Source organism: Glycine max, chromosome 16 (genome assembly GCF_000004515.6).
Source record: "Glycine max cultivar Williams 82 chromosome 16, Glycine_max_v4.0, whole genome shotgun sequence".
In the NCBI taxonomy this organism is placed as follows: Eukaryota; Viridiplantae; Streptophyta; class Magnoliopsida; order Fabales; family Fabaceae; genus Glycine; species Glycine max.
Window position 1 is genome coordinate 1,436,970 of NC_038252.2, and position 17,335 is coordinate 1,454,304.

At 32.7% G+C, this 17,335-nt stretch overlaps 2 protein-coding genes across 2 annotated transcripts; both read left to right on the top strand.

The window, feature by feature from the left end:
* Window positions 1-4,164: 4,164 nt before the first annotated feature.
* On the top strand, window positions 4,165-9,149 carry LOC100779816 (NAC domain-containing protein 76). The gene is made up of 6 exons (XM_003548339.5): window positions 4,165-4,350; window positions 4,438-4,715; window positions 5,583-5,729; window positions 5,952-6,296; window positions 6,767-7,146; window positions 7,282-9,149. The coding sequence occupies exons 1-5, from the start codon at window positions 4,203-4,205 to the stop codon at window positions 7,142-7,144; spliced, it is 1,296 nt and encodes a 431-aa protein (XP_003548387.1). The 5' UTR covers window positions 4,165-4,202; the 3' UTR covers window positions 7,145-7,146; window positions 7,282-9,149.
* A 4,322-nt stretch (window positions 9,150-13,471) lies between these two features.
* Window positions 13,472-16,743, top strand: LOC100780890 (NAC domain-containing protein 69). The gene is made up of 5 exons (XM_006598797.4): window positions 13,472-13,753; window positions 13,845-14,128; window positions 14,962-15,108; window positions 15,207-15,551; window positions 15,974-16,743. Exons 1-5 carry the CDS (start codon window positions 13,603-13,605, stop codon window positions 16,247-16,249), a joined length of 1,203 nt encoding a protein of 400 aa, XP_006598860.1. The 5' UTR covers window positions 13,472-13,602; the 3' UTR covers window positions 16,250-16,743.
* Window positions 16,744-17,335: the final 592 nt, after the last annotated feature.

A 17,335-nucleotide genomic window follows, 5' to 3' on the forward strand; every position in this document is an offset into this window, starting at 1 on the left:
TAGAGCATGGTCCTAGAAAGCAGTATTTCTCTACTTGGTGGGCTGACTTAAGGGCCATCTTTCAACATCAGAATGTGATCAATGCTGATAATCAAATTAGGTGGAAGCTGGGGAGAGGCGACAAATTCCTGTTTTGGGAGGATCCTTGGGGCGATGAAGGAGTTCCTCTCAAGGATCAATTCCCTGAATTATTCTCTATTTCTTCTCAAAGGGATTTAACAGTGGCAGAGGTGGGATCTTGGACTGAGAATGGGTGGGTCTGGAATATGGTTTGGAGAAGACACTTGTTTGATAATGAGGTGCAGCTAGCCTCTAAATTCATTGATCACATCCATCAAATCAGATTAATTAACAATCTCCATGATACCTGGATTTGGAGAGCTGAATCCACTGGGGTCTTAACATCTAAATCTGGTTATCAAGTTATTAAAGCTGACAGGGATGATGAAGGTCAGTACCTGGGCTTCAAGACACTCTGGGAGATTAAACTTCCTCCTAAAGCCCTCTCCTTTGGTTGGAGGTTACTATGGGATAGACTTCCTACGAAGGACAATTTGATTAAGAGGCAGATTCAGGTGGATAATAATTTATGCCCATTCTGTCATAGTCAACCTGAAACTGCTTCCCACTTATTCTTCACTTGTGGCAAAATTATGCCTATATGGTGGGAATTCCTATCTTGGATAAAGGAAGAAAAGGTGTTTCACTGCAGACCTTTGGACAATTTTCTTCAGCATTTCTCCTCAGCAGTTTCAAAGGATGCTAACATAAGAAGGACAATGTGGTGGATAGCAGTTACAACCTCAATTTGGAGGCTCAGAAATGATATAATTTTCCAGAATCAAACCTTTGATATCACTAGACTGACAGATAGCACTCTGTTTCTCTTATGGACCTGGCTGAGGGGTTGGGAAAGGAATTTCCAGATTCCTTATTATAGTTGGTCTTCAAATATGTCTATAGCTTTTAGTTAAAGCTTCTGTTAGTAGGGTTTTCATCTGTGGAGGGTGCTGTATCTCCTGATTATCAGGACCTTTTCTGTATTATGTAGTACCTCTGGTACTTGGTTTCATATATAATATATTATCTTCGCCTTCCAAAAAAAAAAACAATGAAAGCAGTGAAATGGATGCTGAAGTTGTCTCTAATCTGGTAAATATATATTGTTCAAAATGTGAATGATATTGAGGAATGCATCTCTCTTTGTTTATGAACTATTAGTTGGTTCTATAGGTTAACATCGTGCGCATTATGGTGATGTGAGTTTTCCCACATTTACACAATGTTTAGACCTGTTTACTTTAGTTTTATTTTTTGTTTTTACCTTTTTCATTACAAAATTGCCATCTTGTTTTCAATCTGTTTCCTATTGTCAAAGATTTGTACAGGAAATAGAGAAAAAACAGTTTTTCCAATGTTTCCTGTACAAATCTTTAAAAACAAGAAATTGAAAAAAGGTGGTAGTTTTGTAATTAAAAAGTGAAAACAGAATATGAAATTTGGAAATTAAAATAGAAGTAAACATGCCCTTGGTGTTTTTCTCCTATAGATTCTAAAAAGAATTAAATGTTTGGTTTGAGTTGGTTTTGAAGTTCTGTTGTGAGTCATGACTAATGCTTGAGTGAGGGGAATAGTTTGGAAAGGGAACAAGGAAATGGAGATAAAGCAATCTATTTTTGTTCTCCATTTTTAGCGTTCCTTTCATCTCTTCACCAACATATACCCGAAGACACCAGAAGTACTCTTTTTATGGGTTTGTGACTATTTATTTTTATTTTTTATTTTATTAGAGCACTTCAAGAATTGACTTCATTTGCTTATCTTTTTCTGAAATTACTACAGAGTGGACACATTAGTTCTGGTGAATACCCTGCATTGAAAATGTTTAAATCGTCACATGATGTTGTCCGTGGTGGCCCAAGTCGTCTAGCTTTGAACCAAAAAGCAAACAAAGAGAAAAAGGAGAGTATCATTCAAGATGATCTTTGGGCAGTGGAGACATCCTCTTGTGACTCAACTGCAGATGAACCAATTGAAATTTCTAGCTCTCCTTCCACTCCAACAAGATTGAAAAATCAGTATCATCTAAGACCAGAAAACCTCATATTACAAAGAACTGTAGCAGGAAGACCTCAAACACAGAAGGTTTCAAACAATGCAGTATCCCATCTAGAGGTGAGAAAACCAAGCAGCTATGTTAGAAAAACTAATATCTGTTTCTTAACCGAGTAAGCAGATGGTTCATTTGATGTGATTCTCATTTTAGCATACTATTGGTAATACTGTGCTGCATGTGATGTATTCTGCAGGTTCAGAAGGAATTGCTCACTGTGAAATCAGAAAAAGATCAGAAAAATGCTCAAAATACTAGTTCAAGAGGGAACTTAAAAAACAAAAGCCAACAATCCTCTGATGTCAACAACAATGGTTCTTTCTTTTACATGGAGATGACTTCAAATCAAAGCCTATTTCCACGTTCGGTGTATCTTGTAAATGTTGTCATAGGGATTTTGTTGTTAATAGTCATTAGTTGGGACGTATTATCATGTTAGAACTTAGAAGCAAGGTAGTGTGTACGAAGGGCTGGTAAGGGTTACCATGGTTCCTTTTCATGTAGTTCTGCTTCTGCTTCATGGCAAGCTCATTATTATAAGATAAGTAAGGTGTATAGTTCACATGTATTTTGCACTAATGCTTGTTCACTGCATCATTCTTAATGAAATATCGCTGCTTACTATTTGTTGCATTTTCCATTATCATTAATTTTGCTATTGCAATCTTGATACCTGTATAATTAAAATATGGAGTATACCCTAAAGTGGTTGTCTAAAGATTGGCACTATAGTTGTCCTTCAAAGATTTTTTTGTCACCAAATTAGTCTTTGAAGGATACAAAACGGTTACTATGTTTGGGGTTTTGTGTCTCCACTGGTGACACTAATATTTTGAAGACCAATTTTTTGGGGTTTACTCCTTAAATTTGTAATGACATAAACCTTAAGACTAAACAAATTTATTTTGTTTCATGAATTTTGAACAATGCTATCGAAATGAACTACCTTGTTTATAGCTAATCTGTTTGGTGGTTCTTAAAAGCAGCGTCAAGTCATACAGACAACATATCTTAATAAGCCTATGTTGGCCTCTACTGAAAATGATTTGATGCTGCTAAAAACATGCTGGTATGCGTGTCAAGTCAGTTGTTCAATATGTAGTCAGCACCAGGATTCATTTTCTTATCCGATAAAGACCTCTAAGCAAATCTTTACAAAAAAAAAAAATGATTAAGAGAATGAACATTAGCTGAAATTCTAGTAAAAGTGATACTCTTTTGTCCATTAATAAGTAGGGCCAAGTTCTTAATATGCCTAATTAAAAAATGTCACTGAGTAGAAACTAACCTAAATCATTATTCAAAAGAAGTAAATAGCAAGTAGATATGAAAATTTAAGCTATCCAAAGCTTCATTTATTTATTCAGCATTTTAGGATATAAAAGGCTGATTGCTGATACAATCTGTCAGACAAGCTGACATAGGCTGTGCATACAGAACAAGAAGTTTGAATATATAAGCTTCGCCTAACGACTATAGAAAGGGAAATGGTGAGAATTAGAGGAAGATTGCAGAGCCTGAACTGAAAAACTCATGTCTGCATAGAATTACAGTTGTTTGGAGTGTGAGCAGGAAGAATCCTTTTTTAAGGACCCCATTTTGTATTTTGCCTGTTTGTTTTTTTATTTTGGTAGAATTTGTTTTGATAAGATTGATTTTGAATTATTGAACGTGATTCACATATAATCTCGAAATTAACTTCAAAATACAAAATTTATATTAGAACGTGTACATGAACTGCAAAATTGATTCTCTACCGGACGTTTAAAATTTTTTTACCTGTAAATTACAATTATCTAGTGAAATATCGATTTTATATAGCTTCCAGAATGTTCAGTTTTCATTTGTAAGTTTCAAAACATTGTAGCATAGATAATTTACTCATTGACATGATAAGCCAACAAATATCTATCAAGACAACAGTACAACATAGTTTCCTATGTTTTTGTTTTTGTATTTTCCAAGGATAACTTGTTAGCTAAGGAGTAAAGTCAGTCAATGTCTTTGCATTATAAATTGAGGACCACCACAAACCAATCTTATAACTCCTAAACTAGAAACACAGTGAGTTAAGTGTTCACAAAAAACAATGGATGATATTGTAGGATACGGTTTTCGTCCAACAGATGAAGAGCTTGTGAAGTTCTACCTCAAACACAAGTTGCTCGATGATGATCCCTGTGTCCACTTCATCCTCGACGTTGACCTTTGTGAAGTGGAACCTTGGGACTTACCATGTAATCTAAACACTAAACACTACTCCATGCATCTTCATGTTACCTTTATACTTCAATGTTGTTTGATTCTTTTCCTGTTTCAAATAGTGTTATTAGCAGATTCAGCTGTGCGATTCAATGGCCGTGAATGGTTCTTCTTCAGTCCTGTCGATTACAAGTATTCAAATAGTAAAAGGGTTAACAGGACAACCAAGTGTGGCTTCTGGAAACCCACTGGAAAAGACCGTGGCATTAGGAGCAAGGACACCAACAATGTCATCGGGACTAAGAAAACTCTAGTTTACTATCAAGGCCGTGTTTCTAGTGGTGTCAAGTCCAATTGGGTTATTCATGAATATCATGCTGTTACCTTTCATGAAAGCCAGGTTGGTTTGCTTTATTCAGCAAATTCTAACACTGCTTGGAAATAATAATCTCTCTACTAGATTTTTTTTGTTCACTATAGTATGTATTTTTTAAGCTTTGATATTAGAGGGCCATTTTTATATTAGAATTAAAAAAGTAACTCTAGGCTATAGTACATAGTCAAGATTTAATTTCAAGTAACTACTTAAAACAGACATGACTTTTAAAAATCTTACATGATTTGTAAATTTAACCGACAATTTATGATAAAATTTAATGAACATTTAGTCTTCTTATCCTCTCATGAAAAGAAAAAAAAGAATCTTAGAGGATGAGATTCCTTATTTCCTATCCTATTGGTCGTTCTGGCTTTAGAAGGTCATTGTTATTGGATTCTTTGTCTGAATCCCATAACTTTTTTTTTTTGTCATACTATTCATGGCTCAATTTTCTCCACTTGGTCTTGCTTGATGACAAAGGTGGCATGGAAGAACTTATTTGGGCTTATGAAAGTGACTCATGAACCTCTTTTTAGCTTATTTCCTATAAATTTTGCTTGGAAGCTTATCAAAACAGCCTTTTTTGAGTTTTATTCTGATGAGGTTCTGCATAAAGCTTATCGATAACCTCTTATATGACTTATTGGGTAAGCGTTTAATTAAATCTTTCATCTAAGCACTCAAAATTCATCATCAGGTTTCAATCCACTGCTATCAATTTCTTCTGTATAATTCTTTATAAGAAAATGAACATTTATTTTGCCGTAGAATTTTTTTGCTGTTAATAGAACTGTTCAGGTTCAGGAAATAAGTTTCTGATTTGAGTTGGCCTTTGTTTTGTGAGATTTGTATCAAATAAATGCTGATTATCCTAAAAAAATTGTGCAGAGGACTTTTGTTTTATGTCGCTTGATGAAGAAACCTGGGAAAACAACTGAAGGTGGAACTGATGCACTGATCTGTGATGAAGGGGGGCCCAGTAGAAGCATGGTTTCTGACTATGAAAATCAGGCAACAACACAAGGAATTCCATCTGTAAGCTGAAGCATCCTTCATGGACATATTTTACACTCTGCCATGTGAAACATGCTAAGGAGATATAAGGGTGGTTGGATGATTAAGATAGAAGGGAATGGGGGAAAGGTCGCGGGTTCGATTCCCCAGCTAACAAATTAACAACTAACATTTGCCGATAAAAAAAAATGTGAAACATGCTAACAACTGATTCTTGATTGTGTGTATATTTTTTTTTTTCAGGGAGGTACTTTTACAGGAATGGAAACAACCTTTCAGGGAATGCATCTGGCTGAGAAATACTTCTCCCCAACACAACAGTCTCCCACTGGTATTGAGCAGGAAGAACCATCCTTTACAAACTATCCATTTAACAATGCCTATTTTAGAAATGAAGACAACTTTATGCAGACTCCATTTGAAACTAAGGAGGAAGATGCGTTCCTGAATTCAATTTTTGTTGATGAGAATTTAGTTATCAATGAAGAAAGTATGCATGCTTTTGTCAATAGCTCCACCCAATCAGAGTCATTGAGAAGGGTATATTGTGAAAGCAGTGATACAGATGCTGAAGTAGTCTCTGAAAGGGTAAAGAAATATTGTCCAAAGTCCAAATAATATTGGGGAGCAGATCTCCATTTGTTTCTGAACCGTCATATTGGTTTATTAAGTTAAAATTGCAATGTGCATTGTGGCGATGTAAATTTTTGCTACATTTTTTCAATGTTTAGTGATTTTCTACTATATAGTCTGAAAGGGAACTCTAGTGAAATATTTGGTTTGAGTTGGTTTTGATGCTTTGTTGTGAGTCATGATTGATTCACGGAACATTACTGAGTTAGTGAATGCTTGGACAAAGGGAATATTTGGGATAGGAAATAAAATGTCGATAAAGCAATCTCTTTCTATACCAATTTTTACCCTTCCTTGCATCTCTTCCCTAAAATAAACTTTAGGTCTTCAAAACTACTCTTTTCTTGGGTTTGTGATATTTTTTTATTTTATTTTGAGCACTTCAAGAATTGAATTCGTCTGTTTGTCTTCTGAAATGATCACAGGATGATAATATTGTTGATGTTTCAACAATGTGCAACGAATATCCTAATTCAGACGGATACTATTCATCAGAAAGGTTTGAATCATCACATGGTGCTGTCCAAGATAGCTTATGTCTTCTATCTACTAACCACGAAGCAAACCAAGAGACAATGGAAAGTATACTCCAAAATAATTTCTGGGGAATGGAGCAATCCTATTGTGACTCTACTGCAAATAAACCTTTGGAGATCAATTATACTGAAATTTCTAGTTCTCCTTCCACTCGGAGGAGATGGATAAATCAGTATCATCCAAGACCAGACTACTTCACATCCCAAAAGACTGATGAAGATCTGAGACACAGAGGAAGGTTTCAAACAATGCAGTATCGCATGTAGAGGTGAGAAAATCAAGCAACTGCATTTAGAAAAATGAAGATTACTTTCTTGGCCAAGTAGGCAGATGCTTCATTTGAACTGATTTTCATTTTAACATACTATTGATAATACCATGCTCCATGTAATGTATTCTGCAGGCTCAGAAGGAATTGCTCATTGTAAAATCAGAAAAATGCTCAAAATACTAGTTCAAGAGAGAACTTAGAAGCCAGAAGCCATCATCCTCTGATGACAATAGGAAAGGTTCTTTCATCTATGTGAAGACTGAAGATTACTTCATCAAGCCAGAGCCTATTTCCATGCTTACTATATCTTGTCAATTTAATGGTAGGGATTTTGTTGTTAATAGTCATAAGATTGGAGTGGGAAGTATTATCATGTTACAACTTCGAAATACAAGTACTATGCATGAAGGGCTTGTGAGTGTGTCACCATGGTTCCTTTTCATGTAGTGCTACTACATGGCAAGCTCTGTTTTAGGAATTTCATCATTATAAGATAGGTGAGGCTTATAGTTCATATGTATTTTGCAATGAGTTATCCTCATTGCTTCTTTCTTATCATAATGAAATATCTCTGCTTACCATTTGCTGCCTTTTCCATAGTCATTATTTTTGCAGTTGCAATCTTGACACCTGTGTAATTAAAATATGAAGTAACCCCTAAAGTGGTTGTCTAAAGATTAGCATAGCACTACAGTCCTTAAAAGATTTTTTATCACCAAATTAGTCTTTCAAGAATACAAAATAGTTACCAAGTTTGTTCTTTTGTGTCATCACATTAGTTCTCCATAACGACAAGTGCGGTGCCATTTTTAATCTTTGAGGGACTAATTTGGCGACACCGTAATATTTGGAAGACCAACTTGGGGGTTTCCTCCTTCAATATGAGATAACATAAACCTTAAGGCTAAGAAAATTTATTTTGTTTCATGAATTTTGAACAATTCTATTGAGAGGAACTATCTTATTTGTATCTAATCTACTTTTGGTGGTTCTTAAAAGCCGTGTCAAGTCATATAGACAATATATCTTAGTAAGCCTATGCTGCCTTTACTGAAAATGTTCTGTTTCTGTTCAAAACATGCTGGTATGTGTGTCAGGTCAATTGTTCAATATTTAGTCAGCATTAGGACTCATTTTCTTTTCCAATAAAGATCTTTAAGCATATCTTCACCAAAAATGATTAAAAATCAACATTATCTGGAATTCTAGTAAAAAGCTACCCCTTTTGTCCAATCAAAAATATGCATGGCCAAGTACTTGTTATGCCTATTTAAAAAATATCACTCAGTAGAACCTAACCTAAATCATTATTCAAAAGAAGGAAATAGCAACTAGATATGTAAATTTAAGCCATACAAAGCTCCATTTATTTATTTAGCATTTTAGGATACAAAAGTCTGATACAATCTGTCAAACAAGATGACATAGGCTGTGGCTGTGCACATTATGCAACGGTAGAACGGTGCCTGCATATGGTTTATAAAAAAAAATTTAAATTACACAGGGCATTGAGATTACCATTATTGAATTAATGACTATGAAAATGCTATCACTTGCTGCTTTATTTAGATATTTCATTATGATAAGAAAGGTGCAGTAAGTTGCATCATCGTAGGACCATGTGAACTTTGCCTTTTGTATCTCATCATTTAGAAATTCTTTAAAATTCAGAAAAGGCAAGGAGCAATTAAATGCATTATTAGAGATTTACAGTAGCTGAAACAGTACCTTGGCTCTGATATAAGAGCAGCTATGGTTAAATACTTTATGTACTATGAGTGTCACTTTGCAAGTCAGGTGAAGAGATACCTTGCAACCCTACTTGTCTTTCCTTACAAGAACAGAACTTCCAGATATATGCTCCCCACACTGACTATAGAAAGGGAAATGGTGAGAATCAGTGGAGATTGCAGAGCCTGAACTGAAAATTTTGTCTGTATGAAAGACACTAGTTTGGATTGTGAGCAGGAAGCATCCTATTTTAAGGATCCCATTTTGTATTTTGTGGCTGTTTGTTTTAGATTTTGGTAGGATTGGTTTTTGATAAAAATTGATTTTGAATTGTTGAATGTGATTCACATATATGTCCAAATTCATTTCAGTCATGAATTTTACATTAAAAAGTGTACATGAGCTGTGAAATTGATCTTAATGTAAAATTCTGACCACTATTAGTATAAAAAATCATCTTTAAGCAGATTTTCTGTGACCGAAATTAACGATAAGGGGAGAATAGTTTATACAGATTTGAGCTGTAACATGAAATGCTTAGCCATAATGTAGAAATCTAAATATCAAAGTTGATATTCCTTTCAACATGCGACTTTAGTAGCAAGCAAACACAACTGATGATCTTTGATTTGAAGGAGGAAGGAAAGCCACTTATGTAATGCTGCTCCTTTTCTACTAGCTGGAAGGTAAACGCAATTAAGATAATCATGTTTGGTTTGGCTTCACTTTTGCCAAAATCAATTCATGTTTTTTCAAGTTGGAGATAAAATAACAGAGTTGTTTCTAGTTTTTCATGGTATCACCGTAATTTTGGATCTTTCACCATCAATCCAAACACACTTGAAGAAGAGTGAAATCAATTTATAACATTAAAGACACATGTTATCGTTATTGCCTCAATTTTCTTCAGTTTTTTGGTTGGTGATTCTCTTAATGGATGTTGCCCCTCTAAACTGAGAGATATACTTTAGAAAATAAAGTATACTTATAATTGTTGATTAGATAAAAAATAAGAATAATAAAATACAATAACAAACTCTAAAATTAATTAATTACCATCTCAACCATTACTATCTACATTTTAGAAGAACCAAATTCTTACTCATTGCAGATGCTTGCAACATAAATGAAGAAGGCATAACATTATAACTACTACCAGTCTACCAGTCTAGAAGTATCTTAATAGCTAGAAACTCTAATCTTGTGGTCATAGAACTGTTTATCCTTTGACAGAATGAATAGTAATGCAATGACTTTGAAGACTCAAAAGATTGGATGTTCTGTTACAAGGACATGGAAGGGACAATGAGTTCACAACCTGAAAAGTTGAAATGGTAAACTTGGGGAGCAAGTCTTACTGTGTCACTTGTTCACAAATTCGCATTATCAACTTCAGAAATGATAACTGTTACGAATTGCTTTTTGGAAAGTTCATAGGAAACATGATTTGCATAAAATATCACCTTCCATTTTTCTTTCTTTCTTAATCATCTATATATTCTCTTTGCACCTTGATTTCAAGAAGGCTAGCTACATTACGTAGTACGCGCTATCATGACGCACTACGTAATTCGTCATTGTAATTTTTTATCTACTCCTAACTCCATCACTATTTTACCCATGACGATTTGTTAATTTATCTTGATTTGAACTGATGTCGATATATAGCACCTAGTAATTAATATATACTCACTAAAAGTTTTTTAATTTCAAGTTTTATTTATATAAAAAATACAAAAAATATTTTACTTTCACTTTATTAATGAAAAAAAAGTAAACAAAAAAATCTTAAATTAAATCAACACGTACTCGGTACTTCTATTCTCTTTATTTTAATGTCTCCATTATTTTTCTCATTTCTTCCTTCTCTTTATTTTTAGAGTAAAGGTCTAAATTGGTCGGTCTTTGAAGATTAATTTATTTATTTACTTAGATTTTCATGACTATAAAAATGAGATACCACGATTTTTAAATAATTTATTTCATTTTTAATACATAATTAGCCCCTGAAAAAGCGAATCCTACATCAATTTAATTCTTGACAAAACCATCAGTAATTTAAATTGATTCTTGAAAATGGTAATTCAAATGAATAAAAAACACTAATGTGTCCCCTGCTTGTAATATTGAAGAATTTAATGGGTTTTTTTTTTTTTTTGGTTAAGGATCAAATTGCCTCCCACTTTTATTCGTCAGAGACAAGTTTTTGCATTTATTTACTTTTAACTAATCTATTTTCTTCCTTATTTTCTCAAACACTCATGGTAAAAAAAAAAAAGGCATTTACGCGGATTGTAATTTTGCACCCATTCTCACGGCCCGAAAAGTAGAGTAGTTCATTAGTGCTAGCAGTTAGTGCTTGGAAGTTTGCATGACTATACTATAATCTTAAAAAGGATATCAAATTTTGTAATCAAATCATGTGCTTAGTAGTGGGGAGCATAACAAACCACCAAAAGATGCATAGAAATTGACTAAACAAGACTATTTTTGTTGATGGAAAGAGCAAGGAATTGAAATGGTGGGCCAAGGAAGAAACTTGGGGAGCAAGGCTAAAATAATAAACTACAAATTAACCAAAGTACTGCCTCTATATGTAATTTCATCTACAATCAGATTAATTAACCACGTAACATTTGTAGTTGCATTTTTTTATTATAAAATTACGTTGTTGATTTGGAAGGAATTAATCTTAGTGATAGAGACTCATAACAGCTTCTATCCGTGTAGAATTAGAAAATATGTTAAATATACTAATTGGGTCCATTTCGTAGAAAGTGACCTCAGGGTTGTGCGAGGAAGAAGATTCTTATTCTTACGCGGTATTAGTACGGATACTTCATTATTTTATTCTGGTTCTAGACACTTCTTTATTATTTACTATATATAAAAGACTAAATATTAATATGAAAACATGCCTATTGATAAAAGCATAACTATTTCGCATTCAAATTATATCTTAAAAACATTAGAACAAATATACTTGTTTTGTTCGTGAAACAAGTCAAATATTGCAGTCAGATTAAAACAAAGTTCATGCCACTAACATTGGTCCAAATAATGTAATTCTGAAATAAGGATAGGAATAAGTAAATTAAAATAAAAAATCTATTCCAATTTCATAGTTCAGCATGATCACAAATACCTTTAATAAAAAAGCTAAAAATGTCGAATTAATAACTATTTTTTTGTTGTCTTGTACCCGGGATTCCTTAATATTGTAACAACAACTTCTTTGATTAACCCTTTAAAAAAAACTTCTTTGATTAACTCTGCAAATGAATCATTATTTTTCTCCTTAGTGGAAGCCCTTTTGCCTCTATTAACAGGTAATTTTGCTCCCATTTTCATTAATCCAATGCAAAATAGTTAAAATATAACATGGAGGACTGAGTGTGATCAAAAGGATAGAGACCAATTTATAAATTATAAAACAATAGCATACGTCGTCATTTTTTAGATTCGTTAATAATATGTTAGAAAAAAATATGAAATCTTATCTTACACCGAACGTCACAAATTAATGTGGAATCTCAAAATTTCCTTTTTTAAAAAATATTTTTTCATAAATTATGAATTGGATTTAGATTAAGAATAACATACCAACAATGAATATTTAGATATACTTAATTATATATCATTTAATGATTAGAATAAGTTTATAAGTTGGTTACTGGAAGTAGCATCCTATATATCTTTGGTTTTGTCGTATATAGTTTAGTTCCTAAATATTTAATAAAATAAATAGATTTTTTTATTAGAAAAAAAGTTAACATACTAGCCTAAAATTTATTTTTTTTCCTTTATTTTTGTAAATTTATGATTTTAGTTCTTTTATTTTTTAATTGAGATATTCCTCCCTCTTTTTTTTTTAATTTGTAATTTTAATTTTTATATTTTTTAATTGAAATATTTCATTTTTACTTTTTAAAAATATGTGATTTTATTCATTTTTTTTAATTTAAGACTTGACTATGTATTTTTTAAATTATTTTTTAATAAATTAACTTTGTTAGTAATTAAATAATTTAAAAAATATTTGTGATATAGATAATAATAAACACGTGTCGATCAATGTTTATATAATATATATATGTTTAAAATTAATTACAATAACTAAAATTACACATTTATCTAAAATGATAAATGAAATATCTTAATTAAAAAAATGAGGAATTAAAATTATAAATTTTATAAAAGTGAAAAATAAAATATCTCAATTAAAATATAAGAGAACTAAAATCCCAATTTTAAAAAAATAAGAAAATAAAAATCACATAATAGAAAAAAAAATAGATAAAGAAAAAGGTTTCAGTTTTATAAGATGTTAGCTAACATAATTTTTTTACTATACTAATCAATTAAAAACAATCTTAAATATAATTTTTAAAATAATCATTAAATAGATTAATACGTTTAATTTACGATTGAATAATAACGTATTATGTATTCCAATTTATTTTAGAAAGAAAAAAAGCACACGGTGATGATGCATTACAAGACAGTTTCCTATGTTTTTGTTTTTTATTTTCCAAGGACTACTTGTTAGCTAAGGAGTCAATGTCTTTGCTTTATAAAATTGAAGAGCGAATCCACAACACAACACAAACACTTTCTTCCTTCAGTCTCCTTTAGTAGTTGCTCTGCTTCATCATCTTCTCTCTATCTTTGTTGCAAACTTACCAACACAGTACTGAGTTTAAGTGTTCACCAAAAAAAACAATGGATGATGATATTGTAGGACTCGGTTTTCGTCCAACAGAACAAGAGCTTGTCAACTTTTACCTCAAACACAAGTTGCTCGGCGATGATCCCCGTGTCCACGTCATCCCTGTCATTGATCTTTGCGATGTGGAACCTTGGAATGTACCAGGTAACTAACTCAACACCCCTTTGTCCTTTTTCTTCCTCTTCTCTTTACTTCACTGTTGTTTGTTTGATTCTTTCCTTGTTTTCAAAATTAGTGATATTAGCATCGTCATCAGCTATACGATTTGGTGACCCAGATTGGTTTTTCTTCAGCCCTGTTGATTTCAAGTACTTGAAAAGCAAAAGGTTTAACAGGACAACCAAGTGTGGATTCTGGAAAGCCACTGGGAAAGACCGTGACATTAGGACAGGGGACACTGATAACACTGTCATTGGGACTAAGAAGACTCTTGTTTACTATCAAGGCCGTGTTTCCTGTGGTGTCAAGTCCAACTGGGTTATTCACGAATATCATGCTGTTACCTTTCATGAAAACCAGGTTCGTTTCTTTTATTCAATAAATTTTAACACTGCTTGAAAATAATCTTTCTACTAAATTATAGGCTTTGATGTTAGAGGGCCATATATGTTGTACTAGTTTGTACTTTTTAGGCTTTGATATTAGAGGTTTTTTTTTTTTTTTAATGATACAAGAATGAGAGGAATAAATCTAGACATATAATGATACTTGGATTATAAAGGTTTAATATCATGTGACCATTTAAAAAAAGTTATGTGATTATTTTTAAATCTCATATGACTTGTATGTTTTAATTGTGGCCAATATTTATTCTTTTTACACTCATATCAAAAAGGTCATCTCACTAGATATGTCTCCTTATTTGCAATCCTATTGGTTGTTCTGAGTTCTGACTTTAGCAGATTGCTGTTATTGGATACTTTGTTTGAATCTCATTTATTTTTTTTGCCGTCTCATATTGCTGTTCATGGCCCAATTTTCTACATTTAGGGTCTTGCTTGATGAATGATGACAAAGGGGGCATGAAAGAAATATTTAGCTTATAAACGTGACTGATGACCTTCCTATAACCTCTTTTTAAGCTTATTTCAATGAATTTTACATGGGAGCTTATCAAAACAAGTTCTTTTTAGTTTATCAATGAGCTCCTCGACAAAGCTTATGGATAATCTCATGTGATTTATTGGATAAGTGTTTAATTAAATCTTTTATCTAAGCACTCTCAAAATTCATCATCAGTGTTCATCAAAGACTGTCAATTTCTTCTGTATAAATTAGTCTGAATTTCCTTGTTCTTTTATTTGTGTGAATTGCATCAAATAAATGCTGATTATACTCAAAAAATTATGCAGAGGACTTTTGTTTTATGTTGCTTGATGAAGAAACCTGGGAAAACAACTGAAGGCGGAACTGATCCCCTGATCTGTGATGAAGGGGAGCCCAGCAGAAGCATGATTTCTGACTATGAAAATCAGCCAACAGCAGAAGGAATTGCATCTGTAAGATGAAGCATCCTTTGTGGACATATTTACACTCTGCCATGTGAAACATGCTGAGAACTGATACTTGTTTCGTATATTTTTTTTTTCTTTTTCAGGAAGGTACTTTTACAGGAATAGAGGCAATCTTTCAGGCAACCCCTTGGGCAGAGAATTGCTTCTCCCCAATACAACAGTCTCTGACTCTTATTGAGCAGGAAGGAGCATCCTTTCCAAACTATGCATTTAACAATGCCTATTTTAGAAATGAAGACAACATTATGCAGACTCCATTTGAAACTACAAAGGAAGATGAATTCCTAAATTTAATCTTAGCCGATGAAAGTATAGTGATCAATGAAGAAAATAAGCATGATTTTGTCAATAGCTCTACCCAATCAGAGTCATTGAAAAGGGTATACTGTGAAAGCAGTGATACAGATGCTGAAGTCATCTCTAAACTGGTAAAGATTTATCAAGTTCAAATAATACTGGGGAGAGTATCTCCATTTGTTTCTGAAGTGGCATTGGATCTATAGGTTAAAATTGTAGTGTGCATTGTGGTTATGTGAATGTTGCCACATTTTTGCATTGGATCTATAGGTTATGTCATGTTTTGTTGTGATTCATGATCATGAATGATTCACGGCTGATACTTTAGAGCATGCTTGGATGAAGGGAATAGTTAGGAAAGGGAACAAAATGGAGATAAACCAATCTATTTCTGTACCCATTTTTACCCTTCCTTGCATCTCTTCCCTAACATACATCCTAGGATTTCAGAATCACAAGTACTCTTTTCTTAGGTTTCTGATATTTGTTTAGTTTATTTTGAGCTCTTCAAGAATTGAATTCATCTACTTACTTTCTTCTGAAATCATTACAGGATGACAATATTGTGGATATTTCAACAGCATGTAATGATTATCCTAATTCAGATGAATACTATTCATCAAAAAGGTTTAAATCATCACATGATGCTGTCCATGGTGGAATATGTTTTCTACCTTCTAACCTTGAAGCAAACCAAGAGAAAAACGAGAGTATGTTTCAAGATAGTTTCTGGGGAGCAGAGACATCATCTTGTGACTCGACACTAGATAAACCTTTGGAGATCAATTATATTGATATTTCTAGTTCTCCTTTCACTCCATGGAGATGAGAAAATTAATATCATTGAAGACCAGTCAATTTCGTATGATGGGAACTAAGATCTAAGTTACCTCCATTAGATTGGTAGTAGCTATTTTGGAGTATGTCATAAAATATGACTAGTTCTACAATAGCAAATTTATTAGAAAACAATTCTGTATTAGAAATTGCATAATGGTAGTTATGCATAAAAAATAACTATGGGCAGTTATGTATTAAGATTTAGGAGCTTATATCCTAACAGTAAATCTATTAGAAAGTATTAAAAACTGCATGATAGCAGTTATGCATAGAAAACAGCCACTAGTAGTTATGTATTAAGAGCATATATGTGATGGTATTAGTAGATTGTGTAATTAGGAAGTATGTGTAGTTGTTTGCAGTTTATGGACAGAGAATACTCTATGTAGGAGACTTTTGTCTCTAGGACAACAAGTGTATTTTGTATCAATGTATTTTGTGTGATTTTAGTATTTCAATAATATATTTCATTAGTTTTTGGAAGGTGAGCAAAGAAGCCTAGTTTTAAGATGAAGAGTAGATATCTCCCCCTATTAACTGAACGAAGGATTGATGAAACAGTTTCTTTCATCTTAATCATGCTCAGTTGACCATTGTTTTTCTGCTGCAAGGATGTCTTATTATTCTGGACCATAAGGCCTTATGAGAAATATTGAAGTTTTATGGAAAATATATGCAAAAGCCATAAAAGAATCCCTTTCTTAAGGATCCCATTTTGTATATGGAATCAAGTTTGAGCATATTTTTCTATGATCAATGTTAATCAGCTCTGGCCAATTTTTTCGTGCAAGTGGAGAAAATTTTATTAAGACTTGAGTTGTAATAAGAAAGGCATGCATACACACACTTCTTATCTACTGGGAGACACGAAATGAAAAGTTTGGACACTCACATTTTTTATCATATACTATTATTATTGTTTGAATTTAAACCAGTACAAACAACATTGCTTACACTTGGCAGCTGTAAAAAAATGCGTCCGTGGGTTAATAAAATTAATTTCAAATCAATGTGATTTTTATTTGAATAACAACTGTTAGAAAAATTATTTGTTATTTGAATACTTTGAATTAAA

What these genes read in the sequence shown, in the direction of transcription:
- LOC100779816 (XM_003548339.5), top strand. Translation starts at nt 4,203, where the DNA reads ATGGATGATATTGTAGGATACGGTTTTCGTCCAACAGATGAAGAGCTT. An exon ending in GGAACCTTGGGACTTACCAT is followed by an intron (nt 4,351 to 4,437) that starts GTAATCTAAACA and finishes TGTTTCAAATAG; the next exon opens with TGTTATTAGCAGATTCAGCT. An exon ending in TTACCTTTCATGAAAGCCAG is followed by an intron (nt 4,716 to 5,582) that starts GTTGGTTTGCTT and finishes AAAATTGTGCAG; the next exon opens with AGGACTTTTGTTTTATGTCG.
- LOC100780890 (XM_006598797.4), top strand. Translation starts at nt 13,603, where the DNA reads ATGGATGATGATATTGTAGGACTCGGTTTTCGTCCAACAGAACAAGAG. An exon ending in GGAACCTTGGAATGTACCAG is followed by an intron (nt 13,754 to 13,844) that starts GTAACTAACTCA and finishes TTTCAAAATTAG; the next exon opens with TGATATTAGCATCGTCATCA. An exon ending in TTACCTTTCATGAAAACCAG is followed by an intron (nt 14,129 to 14,961) that starts GTTCGTTTCTTT and finishes AAAATTATGCAG; the next exon opens with AGGACTTTTGTTTTATGTTG.